Source organism: Melanotaenia boesemani, chromosome 5, assembly GCF_017639745.1.
Source record: "Melanotaenia boesemani isolate fMelBoe1 chromosome 5, fMelBoe1.pri, whole genome shotgun sequence".
NCBI classification, from domain to species: domain Eukaryota; kingdom Metazoa; phylum Chordata; class Actinopteri; order Atheriniformes; family Melanotaeniidae; genus Melanotaenia; species Melanotaenia boesemani.
This window is the reverse complement of record NC_055686.1, coordinates 8,612,784-8,631,443: the sequence shown is the minus strand read 5'-3', so window position 1 is coordinate 8,631,443 and position 18,660 is coordinate 8,612,784. Positions and strand designations below refer to the sequence as shown.

Sequence of the window (18,660 nt, the reverse complement as noted above, 5' to 3'; positions counted from 1 at the left end):
TTGTGAGCAGTTTCCTTTTTCTTTTAAACCATTTAGCAGATAGCATTTTTTTTTTGTTACAGCAGTTTGTACAAGTGTTTCTATGTTAGCTTTCAGCTCAATTCAGCCTCTTTCAGGACATAATATTATTGCTTGGTTGGTTTTGTGTAATGGGGGAGCAACAAAAATATAGAATTTTCTTTTGTTTTTACCCATTTAATATTGTTGTGGACTGATGATTCAAATATATTTTAGTGTTTAACTTTTAACACAATTCTATTCAAAACTAATCAATAGTCATGAAATTATGATTAAATGTATTTTGCTCATTTAAAATGAGTCATTTCTATTCAAGGATCTTCTTCAGTCCAGGTTTAAATATTAGATTGTTCTATAGTGGCCGTGAATGGACAAACATTAATGTTTTTTGGTTAGTGTTCACTGCAGTTTCTTCTATATGCTTAGTTGAGGAAGATGAAGACAGAAGTATTTATCTTTAGATTTCCTCAACATGTCAACAATACGAAAACCATTACACTGATGTTATTAAATGGTTGTTCTGCATTTCAGTCCTGAACTGTGACTGATAACTGTTATACTTCTATACTTTTTTTCACATTAGAGGGTCTAAGTCAATGAAGAGTTTTCTCTTTAACTGAATTATAAAAGATCAAACTTTATATTTTTGGAGATGTTAAAATGTTTAAAACTGAAAATCTTTTCTGTCAGCTGCAACAAAAGGACAAAACTGTTGGATAATCAGCTGTTTGTTAATGTGCATCAACTTATTCTGCCCACAAAATAGAAACATTAGAGGTACATTAAAGAGTTAGGCACATGTGTGTGTTAACACAGGAAGTATGGTTTCTTTTATATACACCCTCTGCTCATAATTAGTGTAACTGTAGAACACAAAAATGAACTAAGCTGTCAGTAAAATGTCAAATCAGTGAGTAACTAGGGTCATGTTATATACACCTACAATTTTAATCTTTAACTCTAAACACAACCTCTGAATTTCCAACTCATCAAAGAAACAGTTGTAGAAGGTAGGAAGAAGAGTTAAGCTCAATGTTCAGTAATCTCTGGCGCCCTCTACAGGAGTTTCAGTGCAATGGCTCATATGATGAAGCTGATGTGATGCAGAAGGGACAGAGGCAGGCCTGAAATAGGACAGATATGGGTTCAAGGGGCGAAAATCCCATTTTCTTTTTTAGGGGAGACAATAAACAGTAAAATTTCAGAGAGTAATTCCTGGGTGGGGACATGAAGAGATTGATGTCCCTCTCTCTTCTGCTCATTTGCAACTTGACTTGGAAATTAAAATAATAAATATTAATGATACACTTTTATGGCCACATCTAACAGAATGTCTTTCCCCCTGCTCTAATTTTCACTATAGTCCATCAGCTTTACATAAAACTGAAGCTCATGATAAGTTTCAAAACAATAAAGGAAATACCTTCTAGAATAATCCAAAAACATCAAACTACTCTTCAAAAATATACAATCAACAAACAAAAATACAGTATTACAACTATGCCATAAAATATGGCAATTTTCTAATAATGTGGCAACTTTTAAATTTTAACATGTAGTTATGAACAACCCAAACTGAGGGTTTTGTCCAGATAACAACCATGATTGGATTACGTGATCCAAGTGGATTTCAGAATCCGGATTGAACAACACACTTTCAAGATTTGAACCTATTCGATAACCGAAATCCGCTAGGGTTACGTTTGAACAACCGGCCCTGAGTTATTAATTGACATACATCTAAAAATCGTTATGATACAAGTTGTGATTTATTTAACCAGAATGAATTAAAATTTTATCATGTTAACTTTCTTTCTGATGTAAAAGCCTTTTTTATTGGGTGCTCAATATTCCAAAATTCATAAATTGAGCCATGCATTTCAGCTAAAATGAGCCACCTTCAGAGGCGAGTTTTTATTTGTTCCTCTGATTTAAAAAAAATATGAATATGTCATAACCCAAATTACACACATGTTCTCATTTCCCTTCTAATTATGCATGCTTGTATGTGCTAGCTTTGGTGCTGGATGCATTGTATATGCACATAGAAATGCATGGACACATGTATGCACAGACACCAACACTTCATGTTTGTGTCATGTTAGTGACATTTGTGTATTCTATTAATTGTTAATATTTCAGTATTATTATTCATGATTAACAAGTTTTACAAATTTTAATCCATCTGACTTTCCAGTTTCCCATGAAATAGTGAAATGTCTCAGTTTTAACATTTGATATGTTGTATAAATTCTATTAGGAATAAAATATAATTTGATGAGATTTGGAAATCATTGCATTGTAATTTCTTTTTTTTAACCTGTCCTGTCCAGCATCATAACAGCAGAATGATGGCCTAGCTGCCACGTTGTGCTGAACAAATTTACTCTGCCAAGAGGAGCCTTTTGAATATGGGGCTCCCCTTAAATCTTAAATATTATTCTTTATTACTATTTTAAAATGTTTTTGTTTAACTGCTGGACCGGAGAAACAGAAGGAAAAAAGCTGAATAAAAGAGAAATAGGAAGTGAGAAGATAGAAAATGGAAGAACAAAACAAAAGATAGAAAACAAACCAAAAACAACTTCAATCAGAAACAGAGAAACTAAACAGCTGCTACATCTGGAGAACTAGGAAACATTGTAAAGGCTTCTAAGAGAACAAACATCTATAGGCGTTCCTGTGAGAAGAAAAACTATAAAAACCATGAACAGCAACAAAGAAAACAGCAACTAGTATGTGTGTGTGTGTGTGTGTGTGTGTCTGCATGTGTGTATGTGTCTGTGTGTAGGGGTGCATTTGTGTATGTAGATGTGTTTATTAAGCATTAGGGGTGAGTTGTGCTGAGTGATCATGCAAATGCAACCTTGCTACCTCCAAGGATCAGAGGCAGACTGAGAAGGCCCCAAGCCACAGGAAACCACATAGAACCGAACCGAGACATGGAGACAAAGAGACACGGAGACACTGAGACAGTGACACATGGAGACACGGAGACACAGAGACACAGAGACACAGTGACACAGTGACACTGAGACACTGAGACATGGAGACACTGAGACACAGCAACACTGAGACACAGAGACACAGATACACAGTGACATGGAGGCACGGAGGCACTGAGACACCGAGACATGGAGACACTGAGACACAGCAACATTGAGACACAGAGACACAGATACACAGTGACATGGAGGCACGGAGGCACTGAGACACCGAGACATGGAGACACAGAGATACGGAGACACTGAGACATGGAGACACGGAGACACTGAGACACCGAGGCATGGTGACACTGAGACATGGAGACACAGAGACACGGAGACCCAGAGACACAGAGACCACAGGAGCGCATTGTTTTTATGTTTTTTTGTTTTTTTTTTCATTTTACAGAGTCAACTTTTTTGGATTTAGGTAATATATACATTACTATTATTTTATTATTGTTTATTTACTTTAACTTTACTGGAATTTTGTTCCTTCCTTTTGCAAATGACAAGAAGCGGCAACATTATGTAAATAGACTTTATTAAAGAAGCAAACATGACATGAAGTGAATTTGAGATCCGTGAAGTCAGAAAAAAACAGGCTTGGTGTTTCCCCAGAAGGAAATCAGTTATTAAAAAGAAATTTATTGCTGTTAGAGGAAGCAAAAAAAAACCTTGACCACAGTTATTTTTTTTAAGTTAAAATATTGTGCACTAATAAAACACCCTTTATTTATTCTAATGTAACAGCATCTGGTCAGTCATAGTTGAATTGAATCACTTTAAGAAACAAAGTTCGCATCTAAATGTTGGGGGGTAAATTATTTTTATCAGAAATCAGAATTCAGTTAATCGTCTTCCTGCAGCTCGAGCTGATGGGAAGAAAACACTTTCAGATGGTCTTGGAGCATTCAGTATTAGGTTTGTCTGGACTGTCATTTCTGAATTTTAAGTATACAACATACAGATATTTTCAAGTCTTTTTTTAATACAATTTATTGATGATACATCATGTAATAGTGTTCACAGGAAACAGCTTCACCTGGACAAATAACCTAAATTATGTTTCATTCATCACCTGCCAAACTGGGCAGTAAGTTTTTATTTTTACCCTTCAAAACGAATTCAAACCCACACTTGGCAGGTTGGTGGGTGTTAGTTTGTTGCTCAGTTTGTATGCAGGACTGAGGGATAACTGAAAGAGTCCACATGAAACATGAAAGAATCTCAGTTTTGCCTGATGTTTTTTTTTTTTTTTTTTTTTTATCAATCTTATGCACTAAACTGAAAGTACCGTCTTCTATTTACATGATTTATGATTACACCAAAAAATCTGCCACATTATTAGGCTTTGTATACACATACATTTTTATTCCACTTTCAGAGTTATATTCAATTAAGAAATAAACTTATTTACTTTTACTCATTTGTTTTAAATGTTTTTGTTGGATACAGTTGATTTTTCCCATTTTAATCCACTAAAGACTTTAGAGAAGGCGAAGCAGCTGAGAAGTACATTACAGAGAACATCGGGGTGTGTGCTGGCCTGCGCCAGGTGGCTGTCTGGGGGGGCCTGGTCCTCCTAGGCATGTTGCGGGCCCTCTGCCTTTGGGGGGTGGGGCGGCCGCTTCTGGGCTCCTGGGGCCCTGGGTCCTTTCGCTTGGGCTGCCCTGGGTGGCCGGTCCCTGGCCGGGCCGGCGGCTGCTGATCTTGGCCCACTGGGACCTGTGCCCCGGGACCGTGGGGGGCTCTTGCTGGGGCTCTCCTCTGCCGCCCTTCGGGTGGGGCTGGAGTCGTCTTCGTGGTGGGGTGGCTTGGGTTGGTGCTCTGGGTCTGCTGCTGGGGGCCCAGGCCTCTGGCCCTGGTCTGCCTCTGGCCTCCGTGGAGGCGTGGTCGCATTTGCATGATCTCACTCACCACTCTTCATCACTGATCACTCCTTGTTTCTCATGCTCTGCATGCTGACACAGTCACTGAGTTGTCCAGTGGGTTTAATACTAAGTGATAATTTTTTTTAAAATTATTTTTCCTGTGAGTTAGTATCTGGTCGCTGTTATGTCTTTTTGATTTGGTTATTATTTAAAAACTCTTAATGACTAGTTTTTTTGTGTTTTCTTTATGTTTCTGCTTTTGTAAAAGTTGTAGGAAATTTTCTGGTGTGTTCATGTACAGGTGTAACAGTTTGTTGTTTGTTGTCTGGTGATGGTGTGGATTGAAGGGTTGTTTCCTTCTGCCTGTGATCTTTTTGTCTCCTTTCTTCTTTCCCTTTTGCTCTTTTTGCGATTTTCCATCTTTTTCTGTCCCCTCCGGTCAGGTCCAGCAAGATTACATAGATTCCATGATTCAAAGTAAATAAATAAATAAATTAATCACATTATCAAGAGGAGCCTTACTCATAGGCCTCCCCTTGGCAGAGCAAATTTGTTCAGCACGATATAGCAACCAGATTATCATTTTGCTTGCTATGATGCTGGACAGGACAAGTTTAAAAAAAAAAAAAAAAAAAAAAAAAAAAAAAAAAGCCTGTGCCTCCGGACCCGCCCACTAAACCCCACATCTCCCAACCCTTGAGTTATGAGTGGAGTTATGCAAAAAGTGGGGGGTGTAGTTAAGTTTACCACTTTATTTCTTTAATTACTGCACTTCCATTTTATATATATATATATATATATATATATATATATATGCTTTGTAAATGAGTGACAAATAAAGCTGATCTAATAAATAAATAAAATAAAATAAAACTGAAGGGGGAAAAACTGAACTGTGAGAGTGACCTGAAAGTAAAACTGTTGTCGTGTACGCTGTTGATTTTACGAAAAAAAAATGAAAATATTTATGGTGTTTATTTGGTTAAATGTCTGGGTTGTGCTGTCAGAAACGGATCGTGTGGTAAGAGTGAACCGAGTTTCTCACTGCTCAGGTAGTTTCTGTTTTACCGTCTCGCTCTCGACGTGGGACCTTAGATTTGCCTCCAGAACATGTAAGATAAGCAGATAAATAAGAAAACATCTTTACGTCTAAACTGTGTGTTATAGCTGGGCTCGTCAGACAGAGGCAGGGACAAGCTTAAAAGGATGGAGAAATTATTTACATCTCCATGATTCTCCCGACATAATAACTAATAAATTTAAGAAGCAATAACTTAAAATGCCAAATGCTTGGATAAAAAACAATGGATAAAAGCTTTTTATCCATTGTTGTTGTCCTCGTGTTTTAGAACAAATTGTCCCAGTAAGTCACATTAAACCCCCTTTTTAAATTTAATAGCTATTACAAAATATAATGAAGCATTCTGTGATGTTTGACTTTAATTTTCTAGGTAAATTGTGATATTAGTTATTTTTACTTTTCACCACTGAAATAAGCTCATTTACAGTCCTGTTTAAAAATGTTAGCTAAATTAAAACTCTAAAACTGGTGAAAAGAGATATTCTTACAAAGAATTGTGTCATATGCAATCACAGCTAAAATGACAGACAGATTAAGACATAAAAAAATTACCAGAATGAACAAAAATGTCTGTAATGAACAAGTTTTATTCATGTCAGGAAAAGTATTTGATCATGTTGTTTCTATATTTTCCTCATTTAAATGATTCTTTAAACTATTTGTTATTTTTTATATTCTGATTTATTATTGTAATAACTTAGATATATTTTCATTATTGTTGCAGACTGAAGTCTTTTCCATCTTAATTTAGCACTATTGTAAACTACATTTAAACATATTCAGGTTTTTTTTTTCTTTGATCACTTTATTTTTCTCTAAATCAAAGAACAAAAAGACTGAAGACTGATTATTAAGTGTGTTGTGGAATGCTGGACGGAGGTTTGTCTGATTTCTATGAACTGTCTGTTTTCTTTCTCCAGGTGAAACTGAGATATTTTGCTCCTCTGAGCCGGTAGTATCATTCTGCGGCTCCAGCATCGTTCTACAGTGTCACCTCGAGCCCCAGCAGGACGCAACAGACAACACAGTGAAATGGACTCAGCAGAGTGATGTTGTACACATTCGTAAAGGTGAAAAAGACGTTCCTGGAGAACAAATGGAGAGGTTTGAAGGACGCACGTCTCTGTTCTCTGAAGGTCTCCATAAAGGAAATCTGTCGCTCCAACTTTCCTCTTTAAAACCCTCCGACTCTGGAAGATACAAGTGCTCCTTTCAGGTCGGCTCAGTGGAGAAGAGTTGTTACGTCAACCTCACTGTCGGTAAGTTTCCAAAATATTGTCCAAATATTAAAAATGAAAATGGACAACATGTGATCACAGCTTCTACTTTCAGCAGCAAAGTACATGGTACAGGTAATAAGCTGTAAGTCAGAGTAAAGACATCCAGGTAAGCTCAGGTTGGAGCATGACAGTGTTAAAGGGCTGTTAGAAAGAGCTGCTGCTGCAGAGGAGATGAGGACAAAACCACATCCGGACAGTCTGGAGGACTCTGTTCAATAACTTGAATTCCTAAAAACTTTGCATCTTCCATTGGTTTGGTTTGCTTTCACACTGCACTTCAGTCAAGCGAATCAAACCACCTGGACAACTTCATGCAGTTACAGCAAATGTTCACTAGGGGGCGAAATTCCCCCAAACAACCACTGACCAATAAGAAAAAAAGAGGAAAATTTTGCTCTGACACATTCAGACTCCCTCAGATACTTGATATTATGGTGGAGATGGCTGATATGTACTGGGATCCAGTAAAGAGGTGATACTGTCATTGTTACATTTACATAATGTTGTAGATGAGGAGAGGAGACATTCAGATGACTCTTTTATATGTGACAGTATAAGGGCCAAAATGAAGGCATCCTCTTTTCATAAGGTTATATCCATCCTGAAGCAGCTACTGATCTGAATAGAGTAGAATAGAATAATAGAATATCTTTATTGTCACTGCATAACAATATACAATAAAATGAGCATTACTATGGAAACAGTGTCAGGTATTTAAAAGACACGTTAAAAGACAAAGTTACATGTAAAAAGACAATGTGGGCTAAATTCTCCCTAGGAGTGTGTGTGTGTGTGTGTGAATGGTTGTTTGTCCCTATCTGTGTGGGCCCTGTGATGGACTGGTGACCTCTTCAGGGTGTACCTGCCTCTCACCTGTTAAAATGCTGGGATAGGCTCCAACTTACCTGCAACACGTAATGGATAAAGTGGTACAGATGGATGAATGAATGAATGAATGAATGAATGAATGAATGAATGAATGAATGAATGAATGAAAGAATGAAGGTTAAAAGACAAAGTTACATGCAAAAGGACAATGTGGGCAAATAAGATTCAGACAGAATAAATAAGGTTAAACCGATGTGCATGAATAGAAACTAAAACACTGTACAAGATTCAAGATTCAAAGTGTTTATTGTCATTTACACAGTAAGGAAACAAGTTTCCCTGAACAATGAAATTCTTACTTTGCCGTTCACACTGAATGTCATAAAAGATTATAAAATAGAAGAAAAACAGCTTTAAAAACTAGAAAGAAGATAAAGGTAAAGGTAGGACAAAAAAACCTCTGAGTAAATAATCTGTAAACATAAATGTGCAGTGTGCTGTATAAGCTGTTGGGCCACATTCAACAATGAATGATTAGCTGTGCAAAAAACTGTCATGAGGTAGACGATAAGATGCAAAATCTATCATAAGTAATAAGACACATAAACAGCAAACAATATTGCAGTTACTGTGGTTGACAATATAAAGTCTGTGTGCAGGGTACAGGCCGTTGTTACAGACTCCTATCAGCTGTTAAGGAGTCTGATGACCGAGAGGAAGAACGAGTTTCTGAGTCTGGTTGTCCTGCATTTCAGACTCCTGTATCTCCTGCCTGAGGGGAGGAGAGTGAACAGTCCATGTTGGGGGTGGGTGGGGTCTTTGATGATGGAGGCAGTTCTCCTGTGGACTGCTGGTAGATGCTCTGCAGAGAGGGCAGCGGAGTCCTAGTGATCTCGGACACAGTCTTCACCACTCTCTGCAGGCGGTTGTGGTCTGTGACAGTAGAGCTGCCGTACCACACGGTGATGCAGCTGGTCAGGATGGACTCAACCACGTAGCTGTAGAAGTTTCTGAGGATATTTGGTGACATGCCGAACTTCCTCGGCTTCCTCAGAAAGTACAGCGGCTGCTGAGCTCTCTATACAGCTGATAAATAGGGATTTACATCAGCTGCTTTGCCTAATGGCTCAGGGGTTTTGATTAAATAATTTATTACACAGAAATACTTATTGCTGCTAGAAAAGAAACTAAATTTAAGTCCTTAACTTTGTTTTCTTTCTTGATTTTTTTACATAACTAACAAAACACACTTTACATGTTTCTGATGAAGCAGCAGCTGCTCAGTTATCTTTGACTTTAATGGTTTTAGGAAACAAAGTTCTCATCTAAATGTTTGTTTTTCCAAGGGAGTCTGAAGTGACTTAGACCCCAATGTACAGGCGCCAAGTTGGGGGGCAATAAACATGCCCACACCTGCTCGGCGCCTCTCACCAGGAGCAACTCCAGAATGGAAGAGGGTCCAGCCCCTCTCAAGGGCAGTGGTTCCAGAGCCCAAGCCGTGCGTCGAGGTGAGTCCAACTATATCTAGCCGGAACCGCTCAACCTCGCGCACCAGCTCAGGCTCCACCCCCGCCAGAGAGGTGACATTCCACGTCCCCAGAGCTAGCTTTTGCAGCCGAGGATCAGACCGCCAGGGTTCCCACCTCTGGCAGCCGCCCAGCTCACAATGCACCCGACCAATGTAAACTTCATAAAACTAGCTGTACTTAATGTTAGATCTCTGTCCAACAAGTCACTGTTAGTTAATGACTTCATCATTTCTCACAGTTTAGATTTTCTTTTTCTGACAGAAACATGGTTAACAGAAGACACACGTGCTACAGTCCTTAACACCTTGGAGTGTTGATAGACTCAGACCTGACTCTCAGCAGCCACATCAAAGCTGTCACTAAGAAGCTTTTTACCAGCTCAGAAACATCAACAGAATTAAAAGTTTAGTCTCCCAGAAAGACCAAGAGAAACTCATCCATGCATTCATCTCCAGTAGGCTGGATTACTGTAATGGTCTTTTAACAGGACTTCCTAAAAAGAGCATTAAACATCTGCAGCTCATCCAGAACGCTGCTGCTAGAGTTTTAACCAGGACTAAGAGATCTGAACACATCACACCAGTTTTAAAATCTTTACACTGGCTTCCAGTCAGTCACAGAATAGATTTTAAAACCCTTCTGATTGTTTACAAATCCCAAAATGGTTTAGGATCAGAATACATCTGTGATATGTTCAGAGAATATAAACCTAGCAGAGCTCTTAGATCCAAAGACTCTGGTCAACTAGTCCAGACCAGAGTCCAGACTAAACATGGAGAAGCAGCATTTAGCTGTTATGCTGCAAACAAGTGGAACAAACTGCCAGTGGAGATTAAACTTTCACCAAATGTAGACATTTTTAAATCCAGGTTAAAAACATTTCTTTTCTCATGCGCCTATGCATGAAATCTGCACGGTAACTTTTTTTTTTTTAACTTATCTTGCTTTTAATCATTTTAATGTAATTTTTTATTTTATTGTGATTATATTTTGATGCCTTTTACTATTTCTAAATATCTGTAATGTCTTTGTTTTATGTAAAGCACTTTGAATTGTCCAGTACATGAAATGTGCTATACAAATAAACTGCCTTGCCTTGCCTTAAAAAATGTTTTAACAAACATTGAACCAGTCTGGCCCTCAACTTGTTGCAGTTTGTTCACTTTGGTGACAAATGTGCTGGGGGCGTCCCCTAGTGCCCTCTGGTGCAAAAGGGGGAAAACAGAGAAAAGAAAAATAAAAGAAAGCCCACTATATTGGTAAACCATCTTATTCACTAAGCTGTCAAATGTTAAATAGTATTTTCTATTACAGAATAAAATTTCATTGCTGCTAGCTACTATCGACTGTTACTTTGTTAGCTTGCTAATCATTTGGCTAGCTAATGTAACTTCATATAACGTATATGGATGTAAGTGTCAAATCACCAGTATCTGGAAAAAGTATGCTTTTGTAATGCTATTTTACCATACAGTAGCAGGGGTCAGGCAATGAACAATGTTTATAAACAAAGTTTATAAACTTGGCTTGGCTTTATAAACTAAATGGCTTGACTATATTTAATAAAACATCCTGTAATAAAATGTCCTGAACTATCAAAAAGGTATTGTAATGATAAATTTAGTGGTGCTGTTAGAATGTTTCAGGTACACAAACTCTGTTTTTGCCAGCATGTGCAGGTTTAGCTGTGGTTTTACTTTCATTATAATAATATAATAATAGCTGTCTCACACACATTCAGTATGGTAACTGTTTTGGAGATAGTTTTGGTGTTCATCCTTTGCTACAGTTCCCTTCCTGACTTATATTAAAAACCATTTTTTTCTTTAATTCCCCAGATGCAATATTTACAGAGGCCGGCATGTGCTGGAGTAAGGACACCTGATCCTTCAGGTTCACCCTCCTTTGAACTTTGTATTTAAAACTAATATTACTGTTGCTGTTTTTGTGTTATTATTAGCAGTTATTACTATTATTACCTCTATTAGTATTCAGCCTTGGAGCTGCCTATTAGTGATAATAGCAGTGGTGGTAGTGGTAGAATGTCAGATACCATTTATTGGAAGAATGCAATTATGTGGTAGGATGACAGAAATGACCAAATGCAGTGTATTTGTGTTTGAATACAGCTGCAGGAGATGGGACATCCTGTAGTAGTACACCAGGAAGCAGTGGAACACAGGCCAGTCTGTTCATTCAAGCCACATTCATGCTTTTAAGTAGGCCGACACCAAAAAATATAAATATAAAATACAAAAGTTATTTCCTGAAAGTGATCCAATGATCCACGATCATTTCACTTATTGTATTAAATTATATCTTAACAAAATAAAACAGGAAGTGAAACTAACTTTTCACTAAACTAAAAAGGTGGGCGGATCAGTGCTCTAGAGTTGATGCTGTAATATCAGCTGCTCAAAATATAGGAAACAATACTTATTTTAAATATAGAGATTTCACTCTGCTGATACAAAATATGACATTTATTTTCACTTTTGAGAGTTTTAGGCAATAAAATAGCTGTGAAGCTACAGTGTATTCCTCCTGTGTCACACGATCATGGCAGCCTATCAGATGTCTTTATGGCATGATGCTGCTGTTAGTGATGTTTTATTCTGATATTTAACTGGTTTAATTCAGGTTATTTTGTGTTATGTTATATTATATTTATATTACTTTTAGATATTGTATATTTTTTATAAATGTGAGTAATTCTAAATTAATTAAAACAATTTTACAGTTAAAAAAACGATTTATGTTTATTTCATTTTGGTTTAAATTTAGTGATCAGTATATTTTCTTATTGTTATTAAAAGCAGCAATGATTCATTCAGCTCTATGTTATTGGTGGATGCAGAAATCTTTTAAACAACCTGAACTTGGTGAGAATACAGAGACAAGCCATGCACATCCTTCATGTGAAAACAAGGTCATTGTGGTCACTTCATTTCCTGTTTCTCTAAAGTCAGACACAACAACGGCCTCTTCATGCTGAGTTTGATTCTGTGGTTTTCGGCACAAACTGAAACAAAGATCTGGATAATAAAAGACTGAACGTGTTTTAATCAAACCTATAAAGTAGTTGTTTAACATAAGAAGCAGCATGAGTTTATGAAAAGCAAACTTTTTTTTTCTTTTTTTTGTTACACTCGGCTGCTTGTGGTGATTTCCTGTATTAGATGGTGTGGTTTGTCTGCTGTAATTTAAGGGAAGACAGCATAACAGCAGCATGGTGACCACATCCCTCTGCCTCTTGATCTGTAAGTAATTATTATTTCTTTACTTCCCATTCTTGTAACACTTGCCCCTTGCTTGTAATTTTCTCCTTTAGCGTATAAATATATTTTCCAGGTTTTCCTGTGTTCAGATAGGCTGTTGCTGTTGTTAGCACTTCTTATTTACTAGGTTTTTCACACACAACCATCTCTAGGGTTTCCAGAGAATGGTGTGAAGAAGAGAAATATCCAGTGAGCCTAGGTTGTCTGGACCAGAATGTGTGGTTGATATCAGAGGTCAGAGGAAAATGATGGGCTACAGCAGCAGAAGACCACATCGGGTGCCTCCTGTCACACAACGATTTTTGGGCTGTTTTTAATCCCGATTTTGCCTCTTCCCGACCTCAGATGGCAAACACCCGATCATCTCGAGATTTCCCTGTCCAATCATCATTTGGTCTGTGGTGTGTTATGTGCCGATTTGTCCCGATAACCCGCTCTGAAACGGGTCGTAGCCGACAATTGGGAACATTTAACATGTTTAATATTTCAGTGCCGATTTCTGAGGAACGCCGACGACTCGTGCATGGTGACGTGGTATGGCATGTAGCCAATCACAGAGCGAGCTGGCTGGGGAGCAAGGAAGAAAATATAGTCTGTGTTCCTCGTAATTCTGAGGACAACTAGAACGCATCATAAGCACACAGTTCGTAGATGGATGATACATCATGGAAGAGTGTTCAATGGAAATGTAGTAACACTGCCAAGAGAAATATACAAAATAATAAGCATCACTCATCACTGGCAAAACCTACCAGTTATCTCATTTTATACCCATCTAAATTTATTTTAACCCACATTTAAAAGTGAACCGGAGAACTTTGTAGACTGTTGTCTGCGAAACCACCTCCTAATCAATGCAGGGAAAACCAAGGAGATGGTGGCGGATTTTCGCAGATGCCGGTCTGCTGTCCTCTCACTGTTAATAGTCCAGGGAATGGACATTGAGAGGGTGGACTCTCATAAATACCTGGGTGTTCACCTAAACAAACTGGCCTGGACTCACAACATGGACGCACTGATGAGGAATGGTTAGAGCAGGTCTATCTTCTGAGGAAAATGCAGACTTTAGGAGTGAGGGGGACACTCCTGAGGACCTTCTATGACTCTGTGGTGGCTTCAGCCACCCTGTATGGTGTAGTCTGCTGCAGCAGCAGCACACAAGGTGAGAAAGAAGGTGGACGAAGTCATCCGGAAATCCAGCTTTGTCCTGGGCTGTTCTTGGGACTCAGTGTAGGAGGTAGGTGACAAAGGGGGCCTGGCAAAACTGCCATCCATGTTGGACCATAAATCCCATCCCGTGCAGGACACCCCGTCTGCTGTGGAGAGCAGCTTCAGAGACAGACTGATCCATCCATCCAACCAGATCCCCAGCAGTGGTTCACAATTAATTAAAATCTTTTAACTAAACCTCCAGAGGCAGCACCACAGTTAGTTCTAGAATACAGGAGGGGGGGAGAGAAGCCCAAAAATCTAAAAGTAATGAGAAATATCTAATACACAAAAACAATAGCAGGCTGACCTGCAAGACATTTCAAAAGAAAGTTATAATTAAACATCAAGTTAACTAGGAGTATTACAGTTGGAAGAAATGTAATGTTACCAGTTCTACTTGGATTCCAATCCGCTGTACTGTACAAGAAATGTGCTATACAAATAAACTGCCTTGCCTTGCCTTTCATATTTATGTACATATTTATATACTGTACATAGTCACCCTGTTAGACCAGATACTGTACATATTATTTATTGTGTGGGTGTTTACGTTTTTTAAATTCACCTGCATGCTTCTGCTTACTGCACCTGTACTGTTACAACAAAGCAATTTTCCCACTAATAAAGGTTTTCTTATTGTATTCTAATTTTTCTATTTTTATTTGGTAGGTTTTAATTAAAAGTCCTGATTATTACCGTTTTAACCTATTAACAAAACATTACTTAAAAAAGGTAAAATCCTGCAGATTAAAAAATAAATTTAAATGTAAATTTACTATTATGTACCTGGAATAAGTTATTGTCTTAGTATATTGTCTTATAATGAGAACATCACACTAATTAGTTTTATTTATTTATTTATTTAATTCTAGCCAAACCCCAGCTTGATCTTTACACCACCCCTCCTCCTCCTCCTCTCATATCTTGGACATCATACTCATCTTCTGTATTTACAGATACTGCAAGTGGGCAAGAAGTAAGAACACCTGAAAGAACCTTTACAGATTAAACCTGAAAGAAAATTTATTTTTACTTACTGTGCTGGTGAGAAAAAACACTTTTGAATGTGGAGACTTTGGGAACATCCTGCTGCAGCAACAACATCTATCATTCATCAGTAACCAATCCATAACTTCAAGTGTAGCTTTTACTATTCTTTCTACCTCATTTTGTCTTTATTCAACTCTTTCTATTCTTGCCTTGTTTTTTTGTTTGTTTTTTATTATTGTAATATTTTAACTTTCCAATTTACTTGCTCCTACATGAAGTGAAGTTCATACAAACACAAAAAATGTAATTACTAATAAGTTGTTATATAGCACATGAAATAAATAATCTAGAAATTAAACAAAACAATATTTTAAGCCTTTCCCCCCTTTACAGGTTGCAATGTAGCAAAGCAGCCCCACATCATGATACTCCCGCCGCATCACAGTTTGACATTCATGTGAACTTTTATAGGCTTGTCCATTTATACCATAAAGTCCAGCTTTTAGCTAAGATGGTTTTTCAACATCCAGGAGGTCTTTTGCTAATTTAAAACATGCCCCAGGGTTGCATTTCAACGTAGTTATCTTCTTTTTATCCTTCTATTAACACGATGGGTGGGACTTTAATGTGTTAATTACAATTAATTAATTAAAGAAAAAAAGAAATTTAAAAAAATAATGCTTTAAGAAATTAACGTATTTAATCACAGTTTGAATTCCAAGCACGAGGAACATTTATTAGTGCACAAGTTCCGGTGCACCAATTAAAATGAGATACACATGAGCTCGCTAAATCAGAGTTACTAATTTAACCTCTTTGGCACTTTATTTACCACGTTTTCAGATCTAGTGACTCTGTCAAAGAAGCAGACTTTTTCTGGCATTATTGGAGACTTTTAGAGCAAGCATGTTTACTTCTTCTCAGTGAGCAACACTTCCACACGTCCTCCATCCATTAACCACCCATGGATCCCAACCTGGGATATATATATATATATATATATATATATATATATATATATATATATATCAGTGGTTTGCCGTCAGGGCCAGCAAGACCTTCTCTGCTGGCCTAAGCACACTCGGGAAATTAATAATTAATTAATAAATAAATACGTTAATTAATTATTTATATAATTAGTATACATATATACAAATTTTATCTCTTGTCTGTTTTCATATTATATCCATATACTTGGTTGAGCTGCTTCAAGTGTCGTGTATATTACAGTAGAGGTTTTTATCCAATCATATTTAAGCTAGCTTGTGTTGTCAGGCTCTATTAAATCTGCCTAAGGCCTTCAGAATCAACAGAGCAGGCTCCCGTGCGCTGTAATTGAAAGGACACAGTAAGTTGCAATAGCCAATCAGATCCCGAGTCAGCGACACCAAGGCCAGCTAGAAGGTCTCATGTTGAATTGGACATGAACGTGTCCTGTGATTGGATAAGCACTTGCGAGAACCTAAAAGGCGGCAGTTTACAAAATTTCAGAACTAAACCCAGAGATCCGATTGCTAACAGCTAACAGCTATAGCTATATCTTTTAATCCACGATGGCTGAAGGAGGAGAAGAGATAGATCTGGTTGCAGATATACTTGCAACGCCATTTTCAAGATGGACCTTTCAGGAAAAGCTGGATCTTGTGAGAAGAGGTCGCCCAACCCCCGAGCTAGCTAGTCTGTCCCAGCAGGGAAAAGGGTTTGTGCGCCATTTCCAGACAAGCAACTATGAACGGTACCCGTGGCTCACAGCGTCTGAAAAACGCCGTAAACTGTACTGCTGGGAATGCCTGTTGCTTGCAACTGACCGATTTGGTGTTTGGAGCTACTCTGGATTTGCCAACCTAAGTTGTTTCACCAAGGCAGCAACGAGACACCAAAGCACTGCTGGGCACCTACAGGCTACGGTGCTTGTAAAAACATTTGGGGACACCCAAGTGGACCTACAGCTTAGCGAACAGGCACGGAGGGAAACGGAGCTCCACAATGAAAGGGTAAAGAAAAATAGGGAGATATTAAAAAGACTATGTGACGGCCACAGGTGTCAAGGAGCGTTTTGTCAAGTTTGTGGATGTGACCAGTGGCAGGCGAGCTGATGACCTTGCCGCTCTTATTTTTCATTTCTTTGAGGAATATGAATGTTCTCTGGAAAAAGTAGTGGCACAGTGTTGTGATGGCGCAGCGGTAATGGCCTCTGGACTCAGTGGGGGGCAGGCTAAAGTAAAGGAGAAGGTACCTATGGCCTTATTCATTCACTGTTATGTACATCGTCTTAATCTAGTACTGACTCAAGGGGCCTTAAAGCTGAAAGAGTGCAAGGTCTTTTTTGCCAACCTGAACGGCCTCGCTGCATTCTTCTCCAGATCTCCAAAATGCACTCAACTACTGGATGACTTGTGTAAGCGGCGTCTTCCTCACGTCATGCCAACACGGTGGCAATACACATCACGTTTGGTGAATACGGTCTATGAGAAGAGAGCTGTGCTAAAGGAGTTGTTTGATCACATATTGGAACACCATGATGAGTATGATCAGGACACTGTGCTTTGTGCAGATGGATTTATTGCACGCCTGGATGATTTTGAGTTTTGTTTTTTGCTCAACACATTCAACAGAATATTTGAGTATGCTGATGTGCTTTTTGGAGTACTGCAGAAAAAATCGTTGGATGTACAGTTCTGCATGGCAAGGGTGAAGGAATTTTGTGACACAGTTGAGCGAGCGAGGGGCAGATTCTGTGAAATATACAAAGAAACAGTGCGCATCTCAAGTGCTCCAAGCGTGCGCAGAGGCCAGGGCGCGGCACAAGGCGATCTGAGTGCGCACTACCAACAACTCCACGACAGCATTCTGGACAACTCTCCCTTCTCTCCCCCCAGCACTTTCAGACATACAGAAAAAAATTCCCCCAAACGGCCTTCTCCAGCTTAACACAGAGCCAAGGTATACTGTTTGATCTTCCCCGACTTAAAACAGAACTGACTGTAATGTATGCCATGGCTGATTTTGAAGGGAAAAGTCCTGCTGATCTCCATGATTTTCTTCGGAGCAAGAATCTGACTGAGAGTATGGGGCAACTTTACGCACTGGCCTGTTTGGCTGTGACTATCCCTGTGTCCACTGCTTCTGTTGAGCGGTCATTCTCGGCATTAAAGCGCATTAAAACTTATGCCAGAAATACGACAGGGCAGACACGGCTTTCAGCGTTAGCCTCCATGTCCATAGAAAAGGACATATTAATGGAACTGAAACTCACAGATAAACTATACAACAGAGCCATTGAAGTCTTCTTGAGAAAGGAAAGGAGGATGGATTTTATTTTCAAATAAGCGGGCACTGGGGAGGAGATCTGCATTGGTGAGGGCAAGCGTTTTATTTTATTTTATCTCTTAAAATTGCGTTTTATTTTGGAGTTTGACAATATCCATGATCTTAGTTTCCCGCCCCTAATTGTGAATGTGTGCTTGTTGGTTGAAAACATAGACTATCATCACCAAGGGCCCTGGACACAAATTTGCCATGGGCCTCTGCCTATTTCCATACGTGCATGTAGATGGTTCAGGGTCCGAGTAGCACCATGGACAGT

The 18,660-nt window shown here is 38.6% G+C and overlaps 1 protein-coding gene across 2 annotated transcripts in view; it reads left to right on the top strand.

The window, feature by feature from the left end:
- The window catches only part of LOC121640207 (butyrophilin-like protein 2), a 104,006-nt gene that overhangs the window by 7,257 nt on the left and 78,089 nt on the right, over positions 1-18,660 (top strand). The window contains exons 5-6 of one of the 2 annotated variants that reach the window (XM_041985933.1): positions 6,878-7,216; positions 9,412-9,539. The exons of the other annotated variant lie outside the window; for it this stretch is intronic. Of the exons in view, the coding sequence (XP_041841867.1) occupies positions 6,878-7,216; positions 9,412-9,425 (353 nt within the window). The 3' untranslated portion in view covers positions 9,426-9,539. Of the gene's footprint in view, positions 1-6,877; positions 7,217-9,411; positions 9,540-18,660 lie in introns of those variants that run through there. 2 annotated transcript variants of the gene reach the window in all.